General features: G+C 44.1%; 1 protein-coding gene across 1 annotated transcript in view; it reads left to right on the top strand.

Annotated features, from left to right (window-relative positions):
* LOC126474164 (dual oxidase maturation factor 2-like) overlaps positions 1-21,919 on the top strand; it is a 723,454-nt gene that overhangs the window by 108,726 nt on the left and 592,809 nt on the right. Inside the window, exon 2 of the mRNA XM_050101622.1 lies at positions 19,345-19,521. Within this exon, the coding sequence (XP_049957579.1) occupies positions 19,357-19,521 (165 nt within the window). The 5' untranslated portion in view covers positions 19,345-19,356. The remainder of the gene's footprint in view (positions 1-19,344; positions 19,522-21,919) is intronic.

Genomic DNA, 21,919 nt, shown 5'->3' with positions numbered 1-21,919 from the left:
AGGATTCGAACCTGCGTGCGTAGCGGTAGCGCGGTTCCAGACTGAGGCGCCTAGAACCGCCCGACCGCACCGACCGGCCGATGACACGACGGTCGGTCAGTACCGATGGACTCATCAGGACCTGTGGACAAAGTTTACGCTGCGAGTGATGCCTTACGATGGTCATAATATTATTGGCAGAAAACGCGCTTCTTTCAAATGAGAATCAAAACTCGACACTCCAACAACGGTGATTTCCAGGTCTTAGCAACAAATACGTGCACGCGCCACGTCAGGCGTTAGGATTTAATATAAGACTCTATCGGCGTAGCTCAATATTCATTCTTTCCTACAGCTTCATCCTTTATATAGTGGCTAAGTAGTTTACAATCATGTGAATGCTTGTCCTTCAGGGTTCACAGGATAATTTTTCAGGCCTCTGGTAGAGTAATATAAGACTGTTGGTAGATGGTACTTTGAATTAGGCCGTGAGATGTGCTCACATGAGCCACCTGGCAAGAGAGTTATGCAGGTTCAGTTTTCATCCAAAGTTAGGATGGATGCATCAGAATGTCTGTTCCTTTCTCAAATCAAAGTGTCCTGTCTTACTACCAATACTTCAGACAGCATGATAGAAATGTAATGTCGCATGCTGTATGTTTTTAACAAGTCAGTGTATAAATTAATGCACATCTCTGTCTGAGTGAATAATATAACTTCGGTACAAATCGCCTCAGTGAGAATGCAACTCCATTAAGGAATACCTTACTACTGTCATAATTAGCTGTTGTAATGATTGCCACAATAAAGATAATGATGATGATGTTTGGTTTGCGGGGCGCTCAACTGCGCGGTCATCAGCGCGCATACAAATTCCCAATCTGTACACAGTCGAATCTAGACACTTTCACGAATGATGATGAAAACACAACTATAAAGAACCTGTGTCGAACGCATATACATGGTGCCGCAGAAACGTTGTGACAAACTTCGAGGGGTTGTAGGAGACGCTTTGAGCTACAAATTAAGGATAGGAATCCGTGTCTTGAAATGTCACCCAACAACGCTACAGAGCCTCAACGTTATGTGCGCCAGCGCTTGACACTAGAACAGCCCTTCAGCAGCAAATGCCATTTTGTACCCTGACCGGACCATAGCGTTGTTTGTTATTCAGTAACCGCCTCTGGTTGCCACGACAGTCAGTGGAGAAGACAGAGCAAACTGCTGCTTATACAGGCCCTGTTTCCTATGAATGCGGCGCACTTTTGTCTTGATGGATGAGAGTTTCGGACATGCGTTTCTATCTGTGGTTTATTTTCTTGTGTATACCGAAAAAAATGGAATTTTTATAATTTTCCAGGAGAAAAATAAACTGCAGATGCAAACCTGAGTCCGAAACCGTCATCCACTGACACGGCAGAGCACCGGATTCACAGGAGACGAGGCCTTCGTACACAGTAGCTAGCTCCGTCTTCTCCACTGCCGATCGAGGCAATCAGTTGTGGACACTGAATAACAAACATCATGTCGAGGCGTTCCGCCTACGGTCCGTTAGTGTTTAAATTCACGTTTCTTGCCGAAGAGGTGGCCTATGGCAAGCGCCGGCACGTGTAAGATACACACTCTGTACAGTCGTTGAATAACGGTTCCGTACACCGGTTCACCTCCTCGATTTGTTCCTGGAGACACCACATACAACCTCTCGAAGCCTGTCTGGTATCTCTAGGATATCCTCTATACAAGGTAGTTTACATCAAGCTGTTGCTTCGAAAGTATAGAATCATCTCAGTTGAAGCTAGCTGACAGAAATTACGCTTCTTAGGCAATATAAGTTCCTTTGAGAAGGATTTGGTTCAAGTCACATGCATCACAACCTAATGTACATTGCATTTATGACTGCTCCGTCGGTTCTTGGTAGAATATTTTATACATTGCGAATGAAACACACACAACACTGGTGTAATATTCCACAATTACACCAGTGTCGAGACATTTCATTCATAACACATACAATTACACCAATGTTGTGTGTGTTTCATTCATAATAATATGTGCATAACAGTTCTTTTTCATGCTTCATAAATAAGAGTGTAACCATATAAACTTGTTACCTGCAATTAAAAAAAAGTCACTTAATTATAGCAAACAAGGTTTCCGGTATATGACTGTATATAAAGGGATCGTATCTCGCTGCATCTACATCTAGATTCGCTGTATGAAAGTACGTAATCTTTTTTTGAAAAATCATGGAATTTTCATTGTTATGGTAGATAAAAGTAAGCTACGCACGTGTGCCACATAGTAAAATACTCGACGTTTTGCATATTTCTCTTGCTGGAAACATATTTCATATCTTAAACCATTTATGCATTGAAACTTCCTGGCAGATTAAAACTGTGTGCCTGACCAAAACTCGAACTCGGGATCCTTGCCTTTCGTGGGCAAGTGCTCTACCATCTGAGCTACCCAAGCACGACTCACTACCCTCCTCACAGATTCAATTCTGCCAGTACGGACTGGTAGTGACTCGTGCTTGGGTAGCTCAGATGGTAGAGCACTTGCCCGCGAAAGGTAAAGGTCCCGAGTTTGAGTCTCGGTTCGCCACACAGTTTTAATCTGCCGGGAAGTTTCATATCAGCGCACACTACGCTGCAGAGTGAAAATCTCATTCTGGCATTTATGCATTGTTATGAGTATGTCTTAGATGGGATGCCTATTATGTTAATATCACGAGAAAATGACAGAAAAATAAAGTGAATGCTAAATTTCACTGTATGAGAGGTTTTTGCTGTTACGGAAACATATGAAGTTCAATCCGCCATTCTTAATGTTATGTACAACAGCCATTGTACCTCAGATCTTGAAGAAAAATCTTGAAGAAAACCTTCAGTATTTGAGAATGGAGCGTTTTGACAGTAAGTTTATAATAAAAAACATTTGCAAACTATACAGGACTGTTAGCAAGTCCATAGTGACAACCATCCGTATCCTGAGTCCACAATTATTGCGAGACGAGAACGAATTGACCACGTTACTCGTTGAGGCAAGAAACGACGAGGAAGTATGAGTGCCGATGTGAGTCACAAAGACGACGGAGCGTCTGGGTGGAGAGCTCCGAGAACGGTCGAAGCGTGCAGACCGTTTTACAAGGGGAGCGAAAGAAGCTATAAAGAATCGTGAGGAATACGGCATGAAAAAAAAGCTATTACAGGTGCTGCAGGGGGCAGCAATTTACATAACACAGCAGGACGGCACAGGACACTGCAAGATGAGGACGATAGTGAAGTCAAGTGTGAGGGCGACCGGAGTAAGCGGCTGCTATTTGTGCCGTGTAAACGTCAGCCAGGCTACCTGAAGCAACTGCCGAGAATTTATCGTCGGTGGTGAATACTGCTACCACCCTTAAAAATTTGATGTAGCTTCTCCCGGTATTACGTCTCCCGCTTTCGCTACCTACATTTCTGGTCTTATCAGTCAAGTCATAGCCACTCCTGACGCAAACGGAGAGTGCTGTCAGACCACTTTATGCAGTGAAACTCGGATGTTCCTGAGAGAAGCGAAAATCTCTCTCTCTCTAAAAAAAAAAAAGAAAAGTCTGTCACAGCAGGACTACTGACGACGTGATTTAGAATGTTTATGTATACGTCAGGAGTAATCGGGATCTTCAGATGACGTAACTCTTACTGTGGTCGCGACGTTAATCATGCAAGATCGCGTATCTTATTCCGTTACAAGATCATCCATTAAAAGAAAATAGCAATGACTGAGTTTGGTGAGAGGAGAAAAAATCTGGTCTATCCATCACTCCAAACTATGGATAGGGTAGGTGGCTGAATACGTGAAGAAAAGGTACTAGAAAGCTTCCCCATCTGGAACACTAGATACTCTGTGCCATTCTGCTGGTAGATATAGTTTAATAAAATTCGTAATTTTTTGTTTGTTTGTTTGACTGGCATTTGAGCCATTTCTTTTGAAAAACTGCATGATCATTTCAGTAACACAAAAATGCTTTGTTAAATATACTTCTTGTATTCCTCCTTCCCGGTTATTACTCATCCGGCCGTAGAACTCCTATCCTTGGCACGTGCTGTCAAATGCACTTCGTGAGCTAAAAAAAGTTCCGAATTCATCATCTACACATCTACACACATCAAAAAAGTTTTGCATCACCCCGGTTCCCAGAAATCTTGCAGATAGACATTGACTGCGGATATTGTATCACGGACACATTCCCTTTGACTGTTCAAAGATGTCACTAACCCCGCCCAAAGATGTAAACAACCGTACCTCAGTAGCGCCTATTAGACGGAGGGGGTCCGACAGCCGATCAGTTCCAGTCATTCCACCAGGAAGGAGGTACACGGCTAGTGTTGTCTGTAGTTCAACCATGCCTAGACGGTCAATACCGCGGTTCGATAGCGTTCGCATTGTTACTTTGTGCCAGGAAGGGCTCTCAACAAAGGAAGCGTCCAGGCGTCTCCGACTGAACCAAAGCGATGTTGTTCGGACATGGAGGAGATACAGAGGGACAGGAAATGTCGATGACATGCCTAGCTCAGGCCACCCAAGGGCTACTACCGCAGTGGATGACCGCTACCTACGGACTACAGCTCGGGGGAACGCTGACAGCAACGCCACCATGTTGCATAATGATTTTCGTGCAGCCACAGGACGTTATGTTACGACTCAAACTGTGAGCAAAAAGCTGCATGATGCGCAACTTCACTCCCGACGTCCACGGCAACCACGACACCATGCAGCGCAGTATAGATGAGCCCAACAACATGCCGAATGGACCGCTCCGGAGTGGCATCATGTTCTCTTAACCGATGAGTGCCGCATATGCCTTCAACCAGATAATCGTTGGAGACGTGTTTGGAGGCAACCTGGTCAGGCTGAACGCCTTAGACACACTGTCCAGCGAGTGCAGCAAGGTGCACGTTCCCTGTTGTTTTGGGGTGGCGTTATGTGGGCCGACGTACACCGCTGGTGGCTATGGAAGGTGCCGTAACGGCTGTACGATACATGAATGCCATTCTCCGACCGATAGTGCAACCATATCGGCAGCATACTGGCGAAGCATTCGTCTTCATGGTCGACAATTCGCACCCCCAACTCGCACCCCAAGTGAACGACTTTCTTCAGGATAACGACATCGTTCGACTAGAGTGACCAGTATGTTCTCCAGGCATGAACCCTATCGAACATGCCTGGGATAGATTAAAAAGGGCTGTTTATGGACGACGTGATCCACCAACCACTCTCAGGGATCTACGTCGAATCGCCGTTGAGGAGTGGGACAATCTGGACCAACAGTGCCTTAATGAACTTGTGGATAGTATGCCACGACGAATACAGGCGTGCATCAGTGCAAGAGGAGGTGCTACTGGGTATTAGAGGTACCGGTGTGTACAGCAGTCTGGACCACCACCTCTGAAGGTCTCGCTATATGGTGGTACAACATGCAATGTGTGGTTTTCATGAGCAATAAAAAGGTCGGAAACGATGTTTATGTTGACCTCTATTCCAGTTTTCTATACAGGTGCCGGAACTCTCGGAACAGAGGTGATACACAACTTTTTGTGATGTGTGTATTTCACGGTGAAGGTCTCTCTGTGCTACACCTAAATTTGCAGAAGTAAATATAAATTTCGTTCTTTCTTTACAACGTTTCCAACGAGCTAAAAAGTTTAAATAGATATGCTTTTTTCTCTTGGCCGATCCTTGCTTATGTTCCGTCTCAAACGATCTCACCCTTCATAAGTTTTAAATTCGTTCTCCTGTGGCCGTAGTTTTTGAAAGTTAATAACGCATTAATTGTAGGCGTATTCATAAGTGGAGGCTGAAATGCGTCCAATAAGATCATCCATTATGTCCAAAAGATCAAATACGCAAAATTCTTCCCATGGTCCCTCAAAAATTAGTCTACTGTTTTCACGTCTTATCTTATAAGCCAAACGACATTTCCCCCCTCATACCCTTCCCTTTATCTCTCTATCTCATAAAACGATCTCGATTTTACTCATGAACCAAACCAGCGGAAGTACTAAAAAATGGTATAAGCCGAACCTGGGGAGATAGGAGTTGGCTCTACCGAACATTATCGAAGCTAAACACATGTACATATTGTTTCTACAGTGGGACATTAGGGGCATTCCCCTCACCCTTACACAAACACTTAACTCGCTAAAACTTTCACTCTTCGCATGAACAACGTAAGACGGGCACAGCTTTGCTTCACATACTTCTGAAGTACTATCTTAATTGCTGGCATTTGTTAACGATATTCGGAAAGATATAAAAAGATACCTAATTAAACAGTACTGAGTCCAAAGTCTTCTGTCTAAGGAGCTAAGCTCACGAAGGCATCCACTTAGCGTCTCCTTATGAGCTTCAAGGTAACTGCTGAATTGAAATGAAACATGAAGTGACGACCGCGAAATGAGATAATCATTTTTTTCACTCTTGACTTTTAATGAGAGATTGTTACTGGATCTACTGCTATTAACTGTAGCAGCATAATGGAAGAGGAACGTGAGCCGTTTTTTTGGTACCAGAAAAGTTTTATCCACCGCTTATAGACTTGGTGTAAACTCATTTTACCGCGAAATTAAGACCACGTTTGATATTTTGAAGCATTGTATGAGTGTTCGTTTTGATTGTACGAAAATACTTAACACATAATTAAAATTGCGAACAGCAGCAATCGAGAGAAAAGTTCCAGAGAAAAAGAAAAGCCTCGTAAAAATAAATGGACCTGGTCGTTAAGGGGTATTTATGCTCGCAAAGCCCGAACTTCTAGCGACGAGTTGGCGCTACGCAGGCAGCCGTGCTTCGCAGATTTACTGTTATGCGTACGCTTCTGAGGTGAGGGTATAACTCCAGCCGTCGTAAAACAAACAAGCCGAGAGAAGCAGTCAACGCCGTGTCGCGCGTGACTAACTTCGCACCTGAGGTTCCGCCTCGTGCGTTAGTTAGTTCCCCGCTGGTTGCTGGCGCACTTCATGCTGGCAATTTGGATTCCACGAAGGATGAGCTCGCGTCCGCCGAGATAAAGCGCGTTGATTAAATCCAAGCATCGAGCAATAATCCACGGGCCCCTTGTACATCCATTTCGGTCTCCTAGATGCCACTTACTGAGAGTCTCTAGTGATCCTCCTCGTTCATACTGCTTTTAAATATATTACAATTAAATGCAAAAACGCATCCCCCCTACCCGACTTCCCGCCCCCTTGCACAGACGTACACACATAAAATGGGATGTTCCGTACCAGGGACACACAATGACGTGCACACACGCATGCAGATAAAGTACAAAAACGAATATGCAATCAAATGTTGGAGGAAATAGTTGAAATTTACCGTCCCGTCTGCGAACAGGTTATTAGAGTTGTCGCGAAACCTCGGAATGTGAATAAATCAGGGAAAGAAAATTAGCTTTCTCGTTTTCAAAGCAACCATCTTGACACTTAGATTAATTAATTTAAGGAATGTATGTTTTGAAGTTAAGGCTCACTTTTTATACCCATATTTTTTCAAATAAATATTATTTGGGAAAAATTCTTGCCTTGGACACATACAATTTTCTTCATTTACACCCACACATATTTCGGTAAATATCGCCATGAAACTTTCTGACAGATTACTCGAACCTGGGAGCTTTGCTTCGTGGGTTAGTGCTGGATCAACTGAGCGAACCAAGCACGACTCACGACGCGCCCTTACAGTTTCACTTTGCTCAGTACCTGTTTTACTCTCTTTCAAATCTCACAGAAGTTTTCCTGCAGACCTTTCGGTCCTTTACTCCACAAAGAACAGTGTACTGCTCCAGCAAGGATTGATCATACAAGAGTTTTGTAAGATGAACGCTACAGCTGACCTCATGCTACGTCCCTAACGACATCGATATAGCCCAGATTTTTAACTCCAACTTCCCTTTCCGCAGCTGAAATTCTAAATGTGGTGTGCACGTCAGATGCCACGGTGATGGGCAGAGGCAAAGGGCAGACTACCACATGATACACCAGCCAACAGCGTCATTCCGCCGCGTTTGTCTCTAGCGTGCGCTATAAAGTGCGTGCAGAACATTTACCGTTGGTTTTCACGTTAGTATTGGCACGATGAAGGTAATTAGTCACTGTACTGCTCACTATAGGTGACTTAAGGTATACGAGGTGTGTTAATAAAGACGGGATTTTCTGAAAACCTTTTTTTTTTTTGTTCATGAGTTTTATACGTTTAAAATAGTTCCAAATAGATTTTATAGACTTCTGTTATCGCTTTTTCTTATTTCCAAAGCATTTAAAATCTCGTCTAGGTTTGTAAAATGATATCGCCTATAATGTTTTCTTTACTTTTGGGAACAGAGAAAAGTCACACGGGGTCACATCTGACGACCATGGAGACTAGGGCATCATTGTAGTATTGTTTCTGGTGAAATATTCCCAAAGATGCAAGGAGGTGTGAGCAGGTGCATGATCGTAGTACAAAAGCTACAAATCCAGGCGTTTTTCGTCGGATTTCTTGACGCAAACGACATAGAACTTGTAAGTAATATACAACGTTGATCATTGGAACATGTGGTGCACTATGCGGTTAAAATCGAAGAATATATTTGACCGCATTTGTCGTGCGGTTTTCGGTCTTCGCTGCACAGATTGGGACGGTTACGCATCAGTTTCAGCATCATATCCGTAAATCTATGTTTCATCAGCGGCTATGACACGTTTCAGTAGTTCTACATTGTTGTTAACTTCACTGAGTGGCTCATGAGAAACTTGCATTCGCCGTAGTTTTTGTTTAAAATTCAAGAAACTCAGAATAAAATTTGATATTACAAGTTTCCTCCCCAAATATGGGAAAAAATATCCCTGCATTGGTCAGTTGTTATGCCAACATCATCAGCGACTTCTCTGATTGTGACCCGGTGATCGTTCATTACCACTCATTTCATTTTTTCCGCGATTTCATCTCTCGATGATGTGCTGGGGCGTCCAGGGCTCTCGTAATCTTCGGCGCCTTCACAGACTTCTTCGAAACGCTTGTATCACTCATAGCAGACTGTCGAAAACCATTGCTAAAGCTTTGGTGAACTTCATTCCGTCCTTAACGAAAATTTAATACAAGTTCTGTGATTCATTTTAATAGCCGATACTACAGCCGACAGTAAACCGAGTATCATACATGGTGAACACCGTACATATGCCTTCCAGAGACGTTTACTAACAAAAACGTAATAAAAGAGTGGGTAAGTCGAATAGAATAGGCTAAATTAAAAAATTCCAATTACGTTTTGAACACACATTTTACACGTCATGGAATAATAAGCGACAGCGGTAGCTTATAGAGCATCTAAATTTGCCTACAGGGAATCAGGAGCAGAAACGGTGGCTCATTGCAGTTCGAGTACTTACCTCAGCGTTGGCAGTTACCAGGGTAGGCTACAGTCGGAGGGGCAGGTGTGGGACAATGAGGTAAAATACATATGCGACGCCGCAAACCGCAAAATATGTTCCGCCCCTCTCTGCACGAAAAGCATAACGCGCCGCCGTCGTACTCGTAATTACGCACCACTATAGATAAAGACGTGTTTCTACAGGCAACTAGAATCTGCACATGCATCCTCCCACCATTGTCCTCAGAAGGCACTGTTTCCACACGCGCCATCTTATTCTATACCGGCACTGTATTCAAGATGGTATTAACTGCAATAAGTCGTGCAGGAGTAAATATAACTGTCCACGTTTTAGCTCAAGAGCTCACAGAAACGTGAAGGAGAAGAAAACAGCGGTACAAATATTGAATACGAAATGAGATTTCTCGTAGAAATCATTTGGTTCCTCAAGCACGCTAAAAGTGTTGTTGAAAGAGGACGAGTGTCGTTCGAAAAGTAAATGAAGGAGTAAAACTACTTAAGAATTCCTGTTGAGACATGTTTTTTGTGGAGGTATGTACGGTTTATGCAACTAAATGAAGGCAGTTCGTTTATTGCCATACACGTTTCGCTTCATTTCTTTGGGAAACATCATCAGTAGCAATTTCCATCGGTGTTAACTCATGTGTGTGGTCCTGGATATGTATTCGTTAATTTCCATACTCCAGCTGGCCGATTTCTGTCGTCCTTTCACCCACATGTGTCAAATCGCATATGTCAATTGCACTTTCCATTTTGTGATCGACATACACTATGTGACCAAAAGTGTCCGCACACCTGGCTGAAAATGACTTACAAGTTCGTGGCGCCCTACATCGGTAATCCTGGAATTAAATATGGTGTTGGCCCACACTTAGCCTTGCACTGTCTCAGGTATATGTTCAATCAGGTGATGGAAGGTTTCTTGGGGAATGGCAGCCCATTCTTCACGGTGTGCTGCAGAGAGGAGAGATATCGATGTCAGTCTGTGAGGTCTGGCACAAAGTCGGCGTTCCAAAACATTCCAAAGGTGTTCTGTAGGATTCAGATCAGGACTCTGTGCAGGCCAGTCCATTACAGTGATGTTATTGTCGTGTAACCACTCCGCCACAGGCCGTGCATTATGAACAGGTGCTCGATTGTGTAGAAAGATGCAATCGCCATCCCCAAATTACTCTTCAACAATGGGAAGCAAAAAGGTGCTTAAAACATCAATGTAGGCCCGTGCTGTGATAGTGCCACGCCAAACAACAAGGGGTGCAAGGACCCTCCATGAGAAACACGACCACACCGTAACACCACCGCCTTCGAATTTTACTGTTGGCACTACACACCCTGGCAGATCACGTTCACTGGGCATTCGCCATATCCACACCCTGCCATCGGATCGCCACAATGTGTACCTTCATTCGTCACTCCACATAACGTTCTTTCACCGTTCAATCGTCCAATGTTTACGCTCCTTACACCAAGCGAGGCGTCGTTTGGCATTTATCGGCGTGATGTGTGGCTTATGAGCAGACGCTTGACCATTACATCCAAGTTTTCTCACCTCCCGCACAACTGTCATAGAACTTGCAGTGGATCCTGATACAGTTTGGAATTCCTGTGTGATGGTCTGGATAGATGTCTGCCTATTACACATTACGATTCTCTTCAACTGTCGGCCGTCTCTGTCAGTCAACAGACGAGGCCGGCCTGTACGCTTTTGTGCTGTATGTGTCCCTTCATGTTTCCACTTCACTATCACATCGGAAACAGTGGGCCTAGGGATGTTTAGGAATGTGGAAATCCCACGTACTGACGTATAACACAAGTGCGACCCAATCACCTAACCACGTTCTAAGTCCGTGAGTTACGCGGCTCCTAATATGAAAAACGTATGTTTTTGGGGTGTCCGGATACTTTTGATAATATAGTGTATATTGTTGCTCACAAAATGGAAAGTGCAAGTGAAATATGCGAAGTGACAAATGTAGTGAAAGCACGAAATCGTCCAGGAGGAGTATGGAAATTAACGAATAGATCTCCAGGACCACACACATAACAGCGCTGGAAATCGCCACTGATGATGATTCCCAAATAAATGAAGCGATACGCGTATGGCAATAAGCAAAGTGCCTTCAGTTAGTTGCATAGACGAATTTAAAGCAACTAAGGGAAAGACAGAAAACAGAAAAAATGACATATTTTTTGCTCTATACAGAAGTCAAATATATGTATGTAAGATGACATAACTGGCCATCTTAAATTAGAACTAATACTGACAGACCAGGCACCTGGAGATCACTTTATTATGACTGTAGTATGCTTACTGCATTCATAGAAGGCAAATTTCTAAAGTTTTGTGTGAAACTGTACCTGCTATTTATGCCTTATACCATCTAAGTACAGCGGTTCAAAATGATTCAAATGGCTCTGAGCACTACGGGACTTAACATCTTAGGTCATCAGTCCCATAGAACTTAGAACTACTTAAACCTAACTAATCTAAGGACATCACACACATGCATGCCCGAGGTAGGATTCGAACCTGTGACCGTAGCGGTCGCGTGGTTCCAGACTGAAGCGCCTAGAACCGCTAGGCCACACTGGCCAGCTATTTACAGTCATATTTGCACTTAATTACTAAAGCAAAAACTTATCATCGTCATAGTGAAATTTAAATTCCTTTACAATAATCACTGTTCTGCAGTAACATAAAGTTTAGCATGTCCATACTCTCAGTTACGTTACAGTGAGTTGATAAAAGCCATGGACTAGCGATATGGACATACACAGATACTTTTAATATCGCATACACAAGGTATAAAAGGGCAGTGCGTTTGGCGGAGCTGTCATTTGTCCTCAGGTGAGTCGTGTGAAAAGGTTTCCGAAATGATTATGGCCGCACGAAGGGAAAGAACGGACTAAAAATGTTTCAAATGGCTCTGAGCACTATGGGACTTAACTGCTGTGGTCATCAATCCCCTAGAACTTAGAACTACTTAAACCTAACTAACCTAAGGACATCACACACATCCATGCCCGAGGCAGGATTCGAACCTGCGACCGTAGCGGTCGTGCGGTTCCAGACTGTAGCACCTTTAACCGCTCGGCCACTCCGGCCGGCCAAAGAACGGACTCTGAACGCGGAATGGTAGATGGAGTTAGAGTGTAAGTCATTCCACTTCGGGTATCGTTAGGGAGTTCAATATTCCGAGATCCGCAACGTCAAGAGTGTGCCTAGAATGCCACATTTCCGCCATTACCTCTCACCACGTACAACACAGTGGCCAACAGCCTTCACTTAACGACAGTGAACAGTGGCGTCTGTACAGAGTTGTCAGTGGTAACAGACAAGCAATACTCCTTGAAATAAGCGCAGAAATCAATGTTGGACGTACGACGAATGTATCCGTTAGGACATCGTGGCGAAGTCTGGCGTTAATGGTGTATGGCAGCAGCCGAACGATGCAAGTGTCTTTGCTGACAGAACGACATAGCCTGCAGCGCCTCTTCTGGGCTCGTGACCATATCGGCTAAACCTTAGACGACTGGAAAACTGTGGCCTGGTCAGATGAGTTTCGATTTCAGTTGATAAGAGCTGATTGGTGGGGTTCGAATGTGGCGCAGAACACACGTAGCCGTGGATCCAGGTTGTCAATTACGCACTGTGTAAGCTGGTGGTGGCTCCATAACGATGAGGACTGTTTTTACGTGGAATGGACTGGGTCCTCTGGCCCAAGTGAACCAACCATTGGCTGCAAATGGTCGTGCTCGGTGACTTGAAGACCATTCAACGATGAAATCTTTACAAATGACGATGTGCCACTTCGCCGGGCCACAAACTGTTTGCGATTGGTTTGGAAGAACGTTGTGGACAGTTTGAGTGAAGGATTTGGCCAGCCAGATCGGCCGACATGAATCCATCGACTATTTATGGAACGTAATCTAGAGGTCAGTTCGTGACAAAGTTGTGCACCAGCAATAGTTCTGCAATTGCGGATGGCTGTAGAGAGGGCGTGACTCAACATTGTTGCAGTGGGCTTCCAATGACTTGTTGAGTCCATGCCAAGTGGAGATGCTGAACTACGCCAGGCCAAAGGAAATCTAAAATGATATTAGGAGGTATCCCTTGACTTTCGTCACCTCCGTTGCCTCACTTCAAATGATATTGTTTTACTTTAAGTGTTTATTAGGAATTATGGAAGGGTATAGTGGTATTCGTACCGCAAAACTTAAGAATATTTTGCCACTATTTACTTTCACAAATAGACTGATTCAACAGCTGCGCTGTTGAATGAAAGTACAATCAGAGCAGAATCAGCTAGCGGCAGTTGCTGAATTTCTTGGAAGAGGGTGGGGGAAAGTGCTTGTGGCCAGTAACATAATTCTTACGACTGTCAGTCCAACTTGCAAGAGAGTGAGACAGTAGGATGTTTCCGCAGGGCAGTTGACTAGCCGGCGTGATGGTGGAGGACGCATTTGCTGGTTTCGTTGCCAGCGGAAAGGAGGCTTAGCGCTTAAAAGAGAGAGAGAGAGAGAGAGAGAGAGAGAGAGAGAGAGAGAAGAGCGTGCCGCGACGTAACGCGACGTTGACTACCCTGCTCCTCCGCCGGCTGCGCTTCCCTCATTGCGCAAGTCTGCCTCACGGCTGCTTCGCTCGATGAACTACAACGGCGACGCACTCGTCAGCTTACAACACTCCACCTTTTGCTGCTACCGGGACCGCTCGGCGTGTTACGCGTCGTGTAACCCGGTGGCGGCGATTCCGGCATCAGCGCCGCGGGACGCGCCGGCGCCGGCCGGACCTCTGGCGCTGCCTCGCGGCTCGTTAATTGAAGTGGGCTGCCTCGGCGCCTCCGAATTACGGCGGCCGAAGTCGTTTCCTGTTGCGCAAAGGAAACGTTACGCTAATTGCAGTAATCGCGAGTTTTCTGCTTCGAGGAGGGGGTAGAAACACGGAAAGCTCGCAGCAGTTGTTGCGGCCAGCTCCTTAGCTCCGCCGGAGTAGGCGCGTTTTAGGAGGGGAGATCCAGACGCAGGAGGTGCTTTCAAAACTCCCACAGTCACAGTGATACGCATCTAGCAACACATTTTGTCCTACGTATGATTGATTTTTTATCTACCAAAGTCCTCATTTTTTTTAAACAACAATATTGTCCCCTTCAAAGTAGGTCCCTTCGGTAACTACACACCGGCAGAGTCGTTTCTCCCATTCTTGGATGCAGCGCTAAAAGGCTTCAACTGGTAGGTCCTTTAATAAGTCGTTCATATTCTTTTGAATGTTCTTTGGAGTCCCGGCCGAGCGGTTCTTGGCGTTTCACTCGGGAACCGCGCGACTGCTACGGTCGGAGGTTCGAATCCGGCCACGAGCATGGATTTGTGTGATGTCCTTAGGTTAGTTAGGTTCAAGTAGTTCGAGGTTCTAGGGGACTGATGAACTGAGATGTTAAGTCCCATAGTACTCAGAGCCATTTGAACCATGTCCGGAGTCCCAAAATAACGTCCTTATGAGACATTCTTCAATTTATGAAAAAGAAAAAAAGATCACAAAGACTCATGTCAGGTGAATAAGGGGCTGTGGAACAACAGTTATGCCTTCAAAGGTAAAAAATTCCCTGTTGGAAGTGGCTGTCTGACATGGGGCGTTGTCACGATGCAGGATAGACTTGTCTGCTATGCGCCGTTTCACCCGGTTCACCCTTTTCCTGAGCCTTTCAAGGACACATATGTAAAACACTAGGATGACAGTTTGTCCTGGGGGAACAGTCTCACAAGAGCACACATACACTTTCGACGTTTTCGTCGATTTTTGAAGCTGAAGGTCTCCATGCACGGAGTTCATCTTCAATGTGTTTGCCGGCCGAAGTGGCCAAGCGGTTAAAGGCGCTGCAGTCTGGAACCGCAAGACCGCTACGGTCGCAGGTTCGAATCCTGCCTCGGGCATGGATGTTTGTGATGTCCTTAGGTTAGTTAGGTTTAACTAGTTCTAAGTTCTAGGGGACTAATGACCTCAGCAGTTGAGTCCCATAGTGCTCAGAGCCATTTGAACCATTTTTTCAATGTGTTGTCGGCCTCTCAAAAATGACTTGTGCCAGCGAAAAACTTGTGCTCTTGATAAGGCGTTTCAACGTTTCAAGAGCCACACCTCCGGATTCTCCAAGTTTAACACGAAATTGGATGGCATAACGTTCCTCTAGATTCTGTTGTTCCATTTTCGTAATGCACAACAAAAACACAACTTCACTGAGGCGCTCTCAAAAATCGTGTGGGGGCTGTACAGAGCTTGAAGTCGGACTGATCACCTGCAAGGGATGAACACACCGATCTACACGAGTGGAAAAATACAGCATTGTCAGATTGCTCGCAGAGTTCTCAATCTCATTACTTTTCCCGCCCATCTCATAAGATAAAAGTGGAACTCCTTTAATTTCAACGGCGTCATTTAGGTTACACATGCAGCATATCTGTCCCAGAGGCCGGCCTCTTCGATACTGATGTCAGCCATCGATGGTATCCACAGGTGCAATGATTGCAGCTGGATCTCAGATAAGCGTTTGGAAACGTAATCCGGTGCAAGACGTTTGAATGCCCCAGAAAAGAAACTGCAGCTATGTTGTCGAACGTTGTTGATAACACACGAGGCAGAGCCCGCTCTGAGGCTGGCAGTGAGAGATGTGACGGCCGGCCGCGCCAGTCTGCGGCCGACTGGAGTGCAGACCACCTGCTGCAGGCGCACGTATTGCCACCACCGAGCCGGCGAGGGCAGACGTCTCAGCGAGACCAGCCGAGTTGGATAGCGGAGTTCCTTGAATGCATTAGCAGTCTTATCCGTAGCTTCTCTGTACTGTGATTGTTTACGACGATTAGGCTCTGGCTAACGGATTTCTGCAATAGGATTGGTCTTGCTCTATCACATTAAGTAAACACGAGTATCACCCCGATTGCGTGTTGTTGTAATTATTTCTGCTTTCTGTCGAGGGACCCATCTATTCTTCGGCACTCACCCCGGTCCAACAATAACCTGTTTGAGTAGACGGGTAAAATGCAGTATATAGGCTACAAGAACCAAGTGGGAACTCTAAGAATGGAACGCCAAGAGGGTTCTCGTATTAACCCTTTTAGTGCCACCAATACGAAAAAATATAACTTTAAAATGTTCCACATAACTAACCTTAATTATCGTAATAAGCAACGAATACGAAAAGAAACTGTCAAAAGTAAACACTCAGTTGTTTTAAGGAGTTGGTTTCGCTTTGGAATATAATTTTAAAATCTTTCATAAAATCAACCTTTACTTTCAAAGTGAGCAACGAATACAAGAATAAATTGGCAAAATGTACACAACCAGTCGTTTTAAAGATGTGGTTTCGCTTAGGAACCTCCAGGACGTACAGTTTTAAATCACCCATCATTTCAAGTGCTATATTTGAAGGCAAATTCGCTTTTTTCCTAGACACAATCCCACATCTCGAAACTTCCACGAACTCAAAGCCTAAAACAAATTATAATCCCAAATAACATGAGAAAATGGGCCTAAAATTTAATAAGATTTGTACCAAATCTACGTTTTGCCCCTGCGAAACCACTCAAGTCAAAGATACTGTCAATATGCTCACTACTAAAGAAATGGATGTCTCTGTCTTGCAACGACATCGGTTGTTCCATGTTAAAGAGACTGGTACTTAAAAAAAAAACAAAAAAAAAGATTGTTCCATGGATAAACCACTGTTAATCAAAGGATTAAAAATGACATAAGACAAGGATGAAGTATTTCGCCTCTGCTGTTAAACCTACACCTCAAAGAGGCAATGACTAAAATTAAATAAAAGCTCCGGAATTGGATTAACTTTTACGCAAAAGTGATATTAACTGATGACGTTGTTATCATCAGTGAAAGTGAGGAAGAGTTAAAAGTCCTCTTGCATGGAATGAACAGTTTAACGAGCATTTAATATGGACTGAAAGTAAAATAACGAGGAATAGCATAGCAGAAATAAGATTAGCGAAAAACTTATCATCAAAATTGGAGACTACGAAGAAGACGAAGTAAAAATCTTCCGCAACCTCGCGAGCAAACATACGTCTTAATTTGAGGAAGGAATGTATTATACGTCTGGAGCACAGCGTTATATGGATGTGAATCATGGACTATGGGAAAAGTGGAAGGGAAGACAGCTGAAGCGTTTGACATTTTGTATTGCAGAATTATAGAAAGTAGTTGAAAATTAGATGCACTGCTTGGAAATAAAGAGGTCACTTTCCCCGATAGGTTAGGTGCACGCAAGTCGCCGGAGAGGCGCCCAATTGAAAGACTTGCATCAGCGCTTTGAGCCACATGGAATTAACATTATTATTATCATAGTAGAGGAGTGAATAAATTATATGATTGATGAGGAGGATGTATTTGACGAGCGCGGACGTCGTTAGAAGATTGTAACGAAAGGCAGGAAGACTTAGTGGAAGACGGCAGGTGATACTCGACTTAAATGACTATAATGTAAGTAGAGGGAAAGATACACTATCGATCACTTACACGATCTGCGGGCTGTCACTGCAATTAAACAGAACCGTCAGCAATTTATGATTATCTATTTGGAGCGATGTAATATCCGTCTCAAATGGCTCATAAATAAAAATAACGGTACGTAAATGTTGGTGGCCGTTTGTAGAAATTAAGCACTCATGTTGGAGAAAGGGGAATAATATATTCCACACGCGCTTATGTTTCTCAAAGAGCATCAGTACAATAATGTTTTGTAATAATGCAAAACTCACATTATTGACTGCGTGCGTAAGTTGCTGTATTTACTGTATGTATTCCTAACTCTGGCCTAAATTCTTCCCACGCTGAGGTATTAATACGCAAAAGTGTGATAGCATCTGCGGATGATTATCTTCGTTCTTCTGAACATAATGAAAACACTTTTTCCAGTGGCATGTGTCACAATTTTAAATGTTTGCCAGAGGAATACAGAGAGAGAGAGAGAGAGAGAGAGAGAGAGAGAGAGAGAGAGAGAGAGAGAAAGAGAGAAAGAGAGAGAGGGGGGGGCGGGGGTGAGAGGAAGTGGGAGGAAGAACATATACCATTGGTCATGATATTATTTTTCTGGTGATTATGCTGACTTTAAACTCTGAACAAACAATGAATGTATGTGTGTGTGTGTGTGTGTGTGTGTGTGTGTTGTGTGTGTGTGTTGTGTGTGTGTATGTGTATGTGTGCGAACACTGACACGTAGCACCTCCGTCTGGGATACAAAATACGCTACATATTCGCTGCTGCTAGCTAGACAGCACAATGTATACATTTCTGTCAAAGAGCTTTCCAAATCATGAATTTCGTACAGGTCGTTGGTGCAGTCCTTTAAACTCAAGCTCCTCCATTCTTGTACAAGTTCTTCGTCATTAGATTTGTAGTTAATGACTTGATATCGTTCCAAAGCAACTGTAGTATCTAGTCATGTAAACTAGTCAGAAAAAAATTATTTGCATGTTGGTAATTCTTCTTGAATTATTGTACGAGAAGATGAGAAGTACGTTTCATATGCACTTATCGGTACTTTCCAGCATGCCTGAGAAAAAGGTTAAGAAACCTCAAATTGTTAATCAGTAGTTGAAAAAAATCGTGGCATGCATCTTTACTTCAGCACAAGGCTTTTTTTTTTTTTTTTTTTTTTTTTTGAGGAAAGTTCTTTGGTCTCCAGGCCAGTAATACTCTTGAGGCGTCCCGATGTTTGGACGAGTTTTTTTCTTGTGGCGAGAAGACAGTATGACACTTGTAGATACATAGCGGTATCTCAACGCGAAAGTCTAGTTATACGTTCCTATGTGTTCCAGAAAAGAGCAGCTTTTAGTCTAGAAGGATAGCATGTACATACTGCTTCCAGTAGCACCGTGTATACTAATATACTGTGACAGTTAAATTGTCTTCCTCGCAGTCTGCTTGACCACTGCCGTCGGTGTTCCAGTGGCGACCGGACATGAAGGGCTGGTTCGACGCCTTCAGGAGCGATGGCGGGCCCACCCTGTACAGCCAGAGCAACCGGACATCCGTCACGGGTGACGTCACCACGGTCACGGTCTGCCTCGTCTTCTTCACCGTCTTCCTCGCTTTCCTCATCATCTTTCCCGGCGTGCGCAAAGAGGTAAGCAACTTAGTACAGTTTAGGCTGGATCATGCATGAAGTATAAAAAGTCTAGACATTCTAGTCAGACTAGAAAAGTGTGGTTGCGTAGTGATTCCATGGGCGTATGACTTTTTCCTGTGGAAATAATGGGAAGAGGTGGTGCATAGGTCAACATTTTCACTCTATCAACTATCGTACTGCTCAGTTTCCTTAAGCTCACAAATACTGCGTAGTTGCAGGGTGTATGTGGTTCGAATCCCACTCTCTAGCCGGTATTAGTAACATAAAAGCAGAGAAAAGCTATAATTTTGCGTAATGTTGTAGGTATTTCCATAAAAAGCAGAAAAAGACACCTCTAATTTCACAATAATACCATGGTCCGTGCGACACTGATCGCCACTCTCCATAAAACGTAATTTAACGAGAATATTGATGGGCATGTTTACTGCATACCACTTTCCTGACCATTAATATTGGGCTTAGATACCTGATCCGGGTTGTCGTCATAAGGTTGCGCGGAGCCCGTTCTATTACTGCCATCAACGGGAAAATTACCGTCGATATCTGTGAACTATTCACGGTGCTACCCGTTGGACAGACCTGATGATTCGTTAGCTACAGTGGTGGTTGCTTCTCGTCATAAAAACATAATTAGGTAATACTCGTGTTTTTGCTCTGTAACGCTGTTGACATGCTCAGAAAGACTGTCATTTTCAGGGAGTAACACTGTTTTGGTCTTCAGTCCGAAGACTGGTTGGATGCAGCTCAAGCTAGTCTCTGTGCAAGTCCACTTCATCTCCGTATAATTACACCAACCTGCACCCACTTCAACCTGCTTCCTGTGGCCATGCGCTGTCTCTCTGTACAATTTTATCCTCTCATATTCCCCCCCTTTATCAAACTGACAACTCTTCAAGCTTCAGAATGTGTCCTACCAGCTAGTCCCCTCTTTTTGACAAATTGTGCCTTGCGCATGTTTTCTACCCAGTTCGATTCAGCACGTCTTCATCCGTTATCCGATACACTCATCTAGTGATTAACACTCTTTGTAGCACCATATATCAAATGCTTGTAACCTCCCTTCTCTCCCTTTCTCAGCTTTGATTGTGGAAGTTTTTAACTTCCGTACAAGGCAACATTCCAGACAAATACCTCGAGAAAAGACTTCGTAACTCGCTTTTATATTCCTTGTAAGGAAAATTATCTTTTTAATTAACGCTTTTTCTGATTTTTTCCAACAGGCGTTTTATGTCCTCTCAACTTGGGCCATCGTAAATTGTTTGGCTATCCAAATAGTTAAATTCAACTACTGCTTTCAGTGTCTCACTTCCTAGTCTAATTTATTTCAGTATTATTATTTGCATTACATAAGGTCATAAATCTGGATTGCCGGACGTGGATGTGAAGTCTGCTTCTAAAAGCCCCGCTGTCGCACCTAAGCTGTTATGCAGAGTTCCTTTCTGACACCGAAAATGTGTCCAAACACAGGTCTAAATCAGCTGCCAGAAAGTTGAAAAACCAGTTTACGACATTCGAACGATTTATCAGACTCACTTACGTGAACTATATCTTGTTCAACTGTTCCGCACGGAATAAATTCCCCTCTTGAATATACAAAATGAATTCCTCGGGTAACAGGACAGAATTTACAGTTGATTGTCGGTGGCTCTGTTGATCCCAATAAATGTTGTCACAGACGTTGCGAGTGTTTAGAACTCTACATGCTAATCTTAACTCCGAGTCGTAATTCGAATCACACGTGTAGTTTTCGTGGCACAGAAGCGCTAGGCGAACACACCCCGTCTGCCGACTTGTACGTGTGCATACCGGAAAGTTGGCGATATAAAGCCGACGTAAATCTCCCAGACTTCGCGTGCGCGGCGCCGGGAATTGCAAATGTGTATTTAAGGCCAGACACCGAGGCTGGAGATCTCCGGACGGCGTCGCAAAGGGGACTCACGGCGCCAGGCCGCTCTTTCCGCCGCGCTATCGGCGTCGCCTTTTGCAGAAGGGCAAGTCTTTACGCGGCACCGGCGCCAGTTAGTTCCCAGGTGTTCACAGTGCCGAGCAGCCAGGCGTCCTGAACAAAAATGTGGAAACATCGCGAGAAGTGCACGCTTTAACATAAATGCACATGTTAGCCGAGCCTGCAGATTGCGCCGTTATACACTACTGGCCATTGAAATTGCTACACCAAGAAGAAATGCAGATCATAAACCGGTATTCATTGGACAGATCTATTATACTAGAAATGACATGTGATTACATTTTCACGCAATTTGGGTGCATATTTCCTGTGAAATCAGTTCCCAGAACAATCACCTCTGGCCGTAATAACGGCCTTGATACGCCTGGGCATTGAGTCAAACAGAGCTTGGATAGCGTGTACAGGTACAGCTGCACATGCAGCTTCAAC

This window comes from Schistocerca serialis, chromosome 4 (assembly GCF_023864345.2).
Source record: "Schistocerca serialis cubense isolate TAMUIC-IGC-003099 chromosome 4, iqSchSeri2.2, whole genome shotgun sequence".
NCBI classification, from domain to species: Eukaryota; Metazoa; Arthropoda; class Insecta; order Orthoptera; family Acrididae; genus Schistocerca; species Schistocerca serialis.
This window is presented reverse-complemented; position numbering and strand designations above follow the sequence as displayed.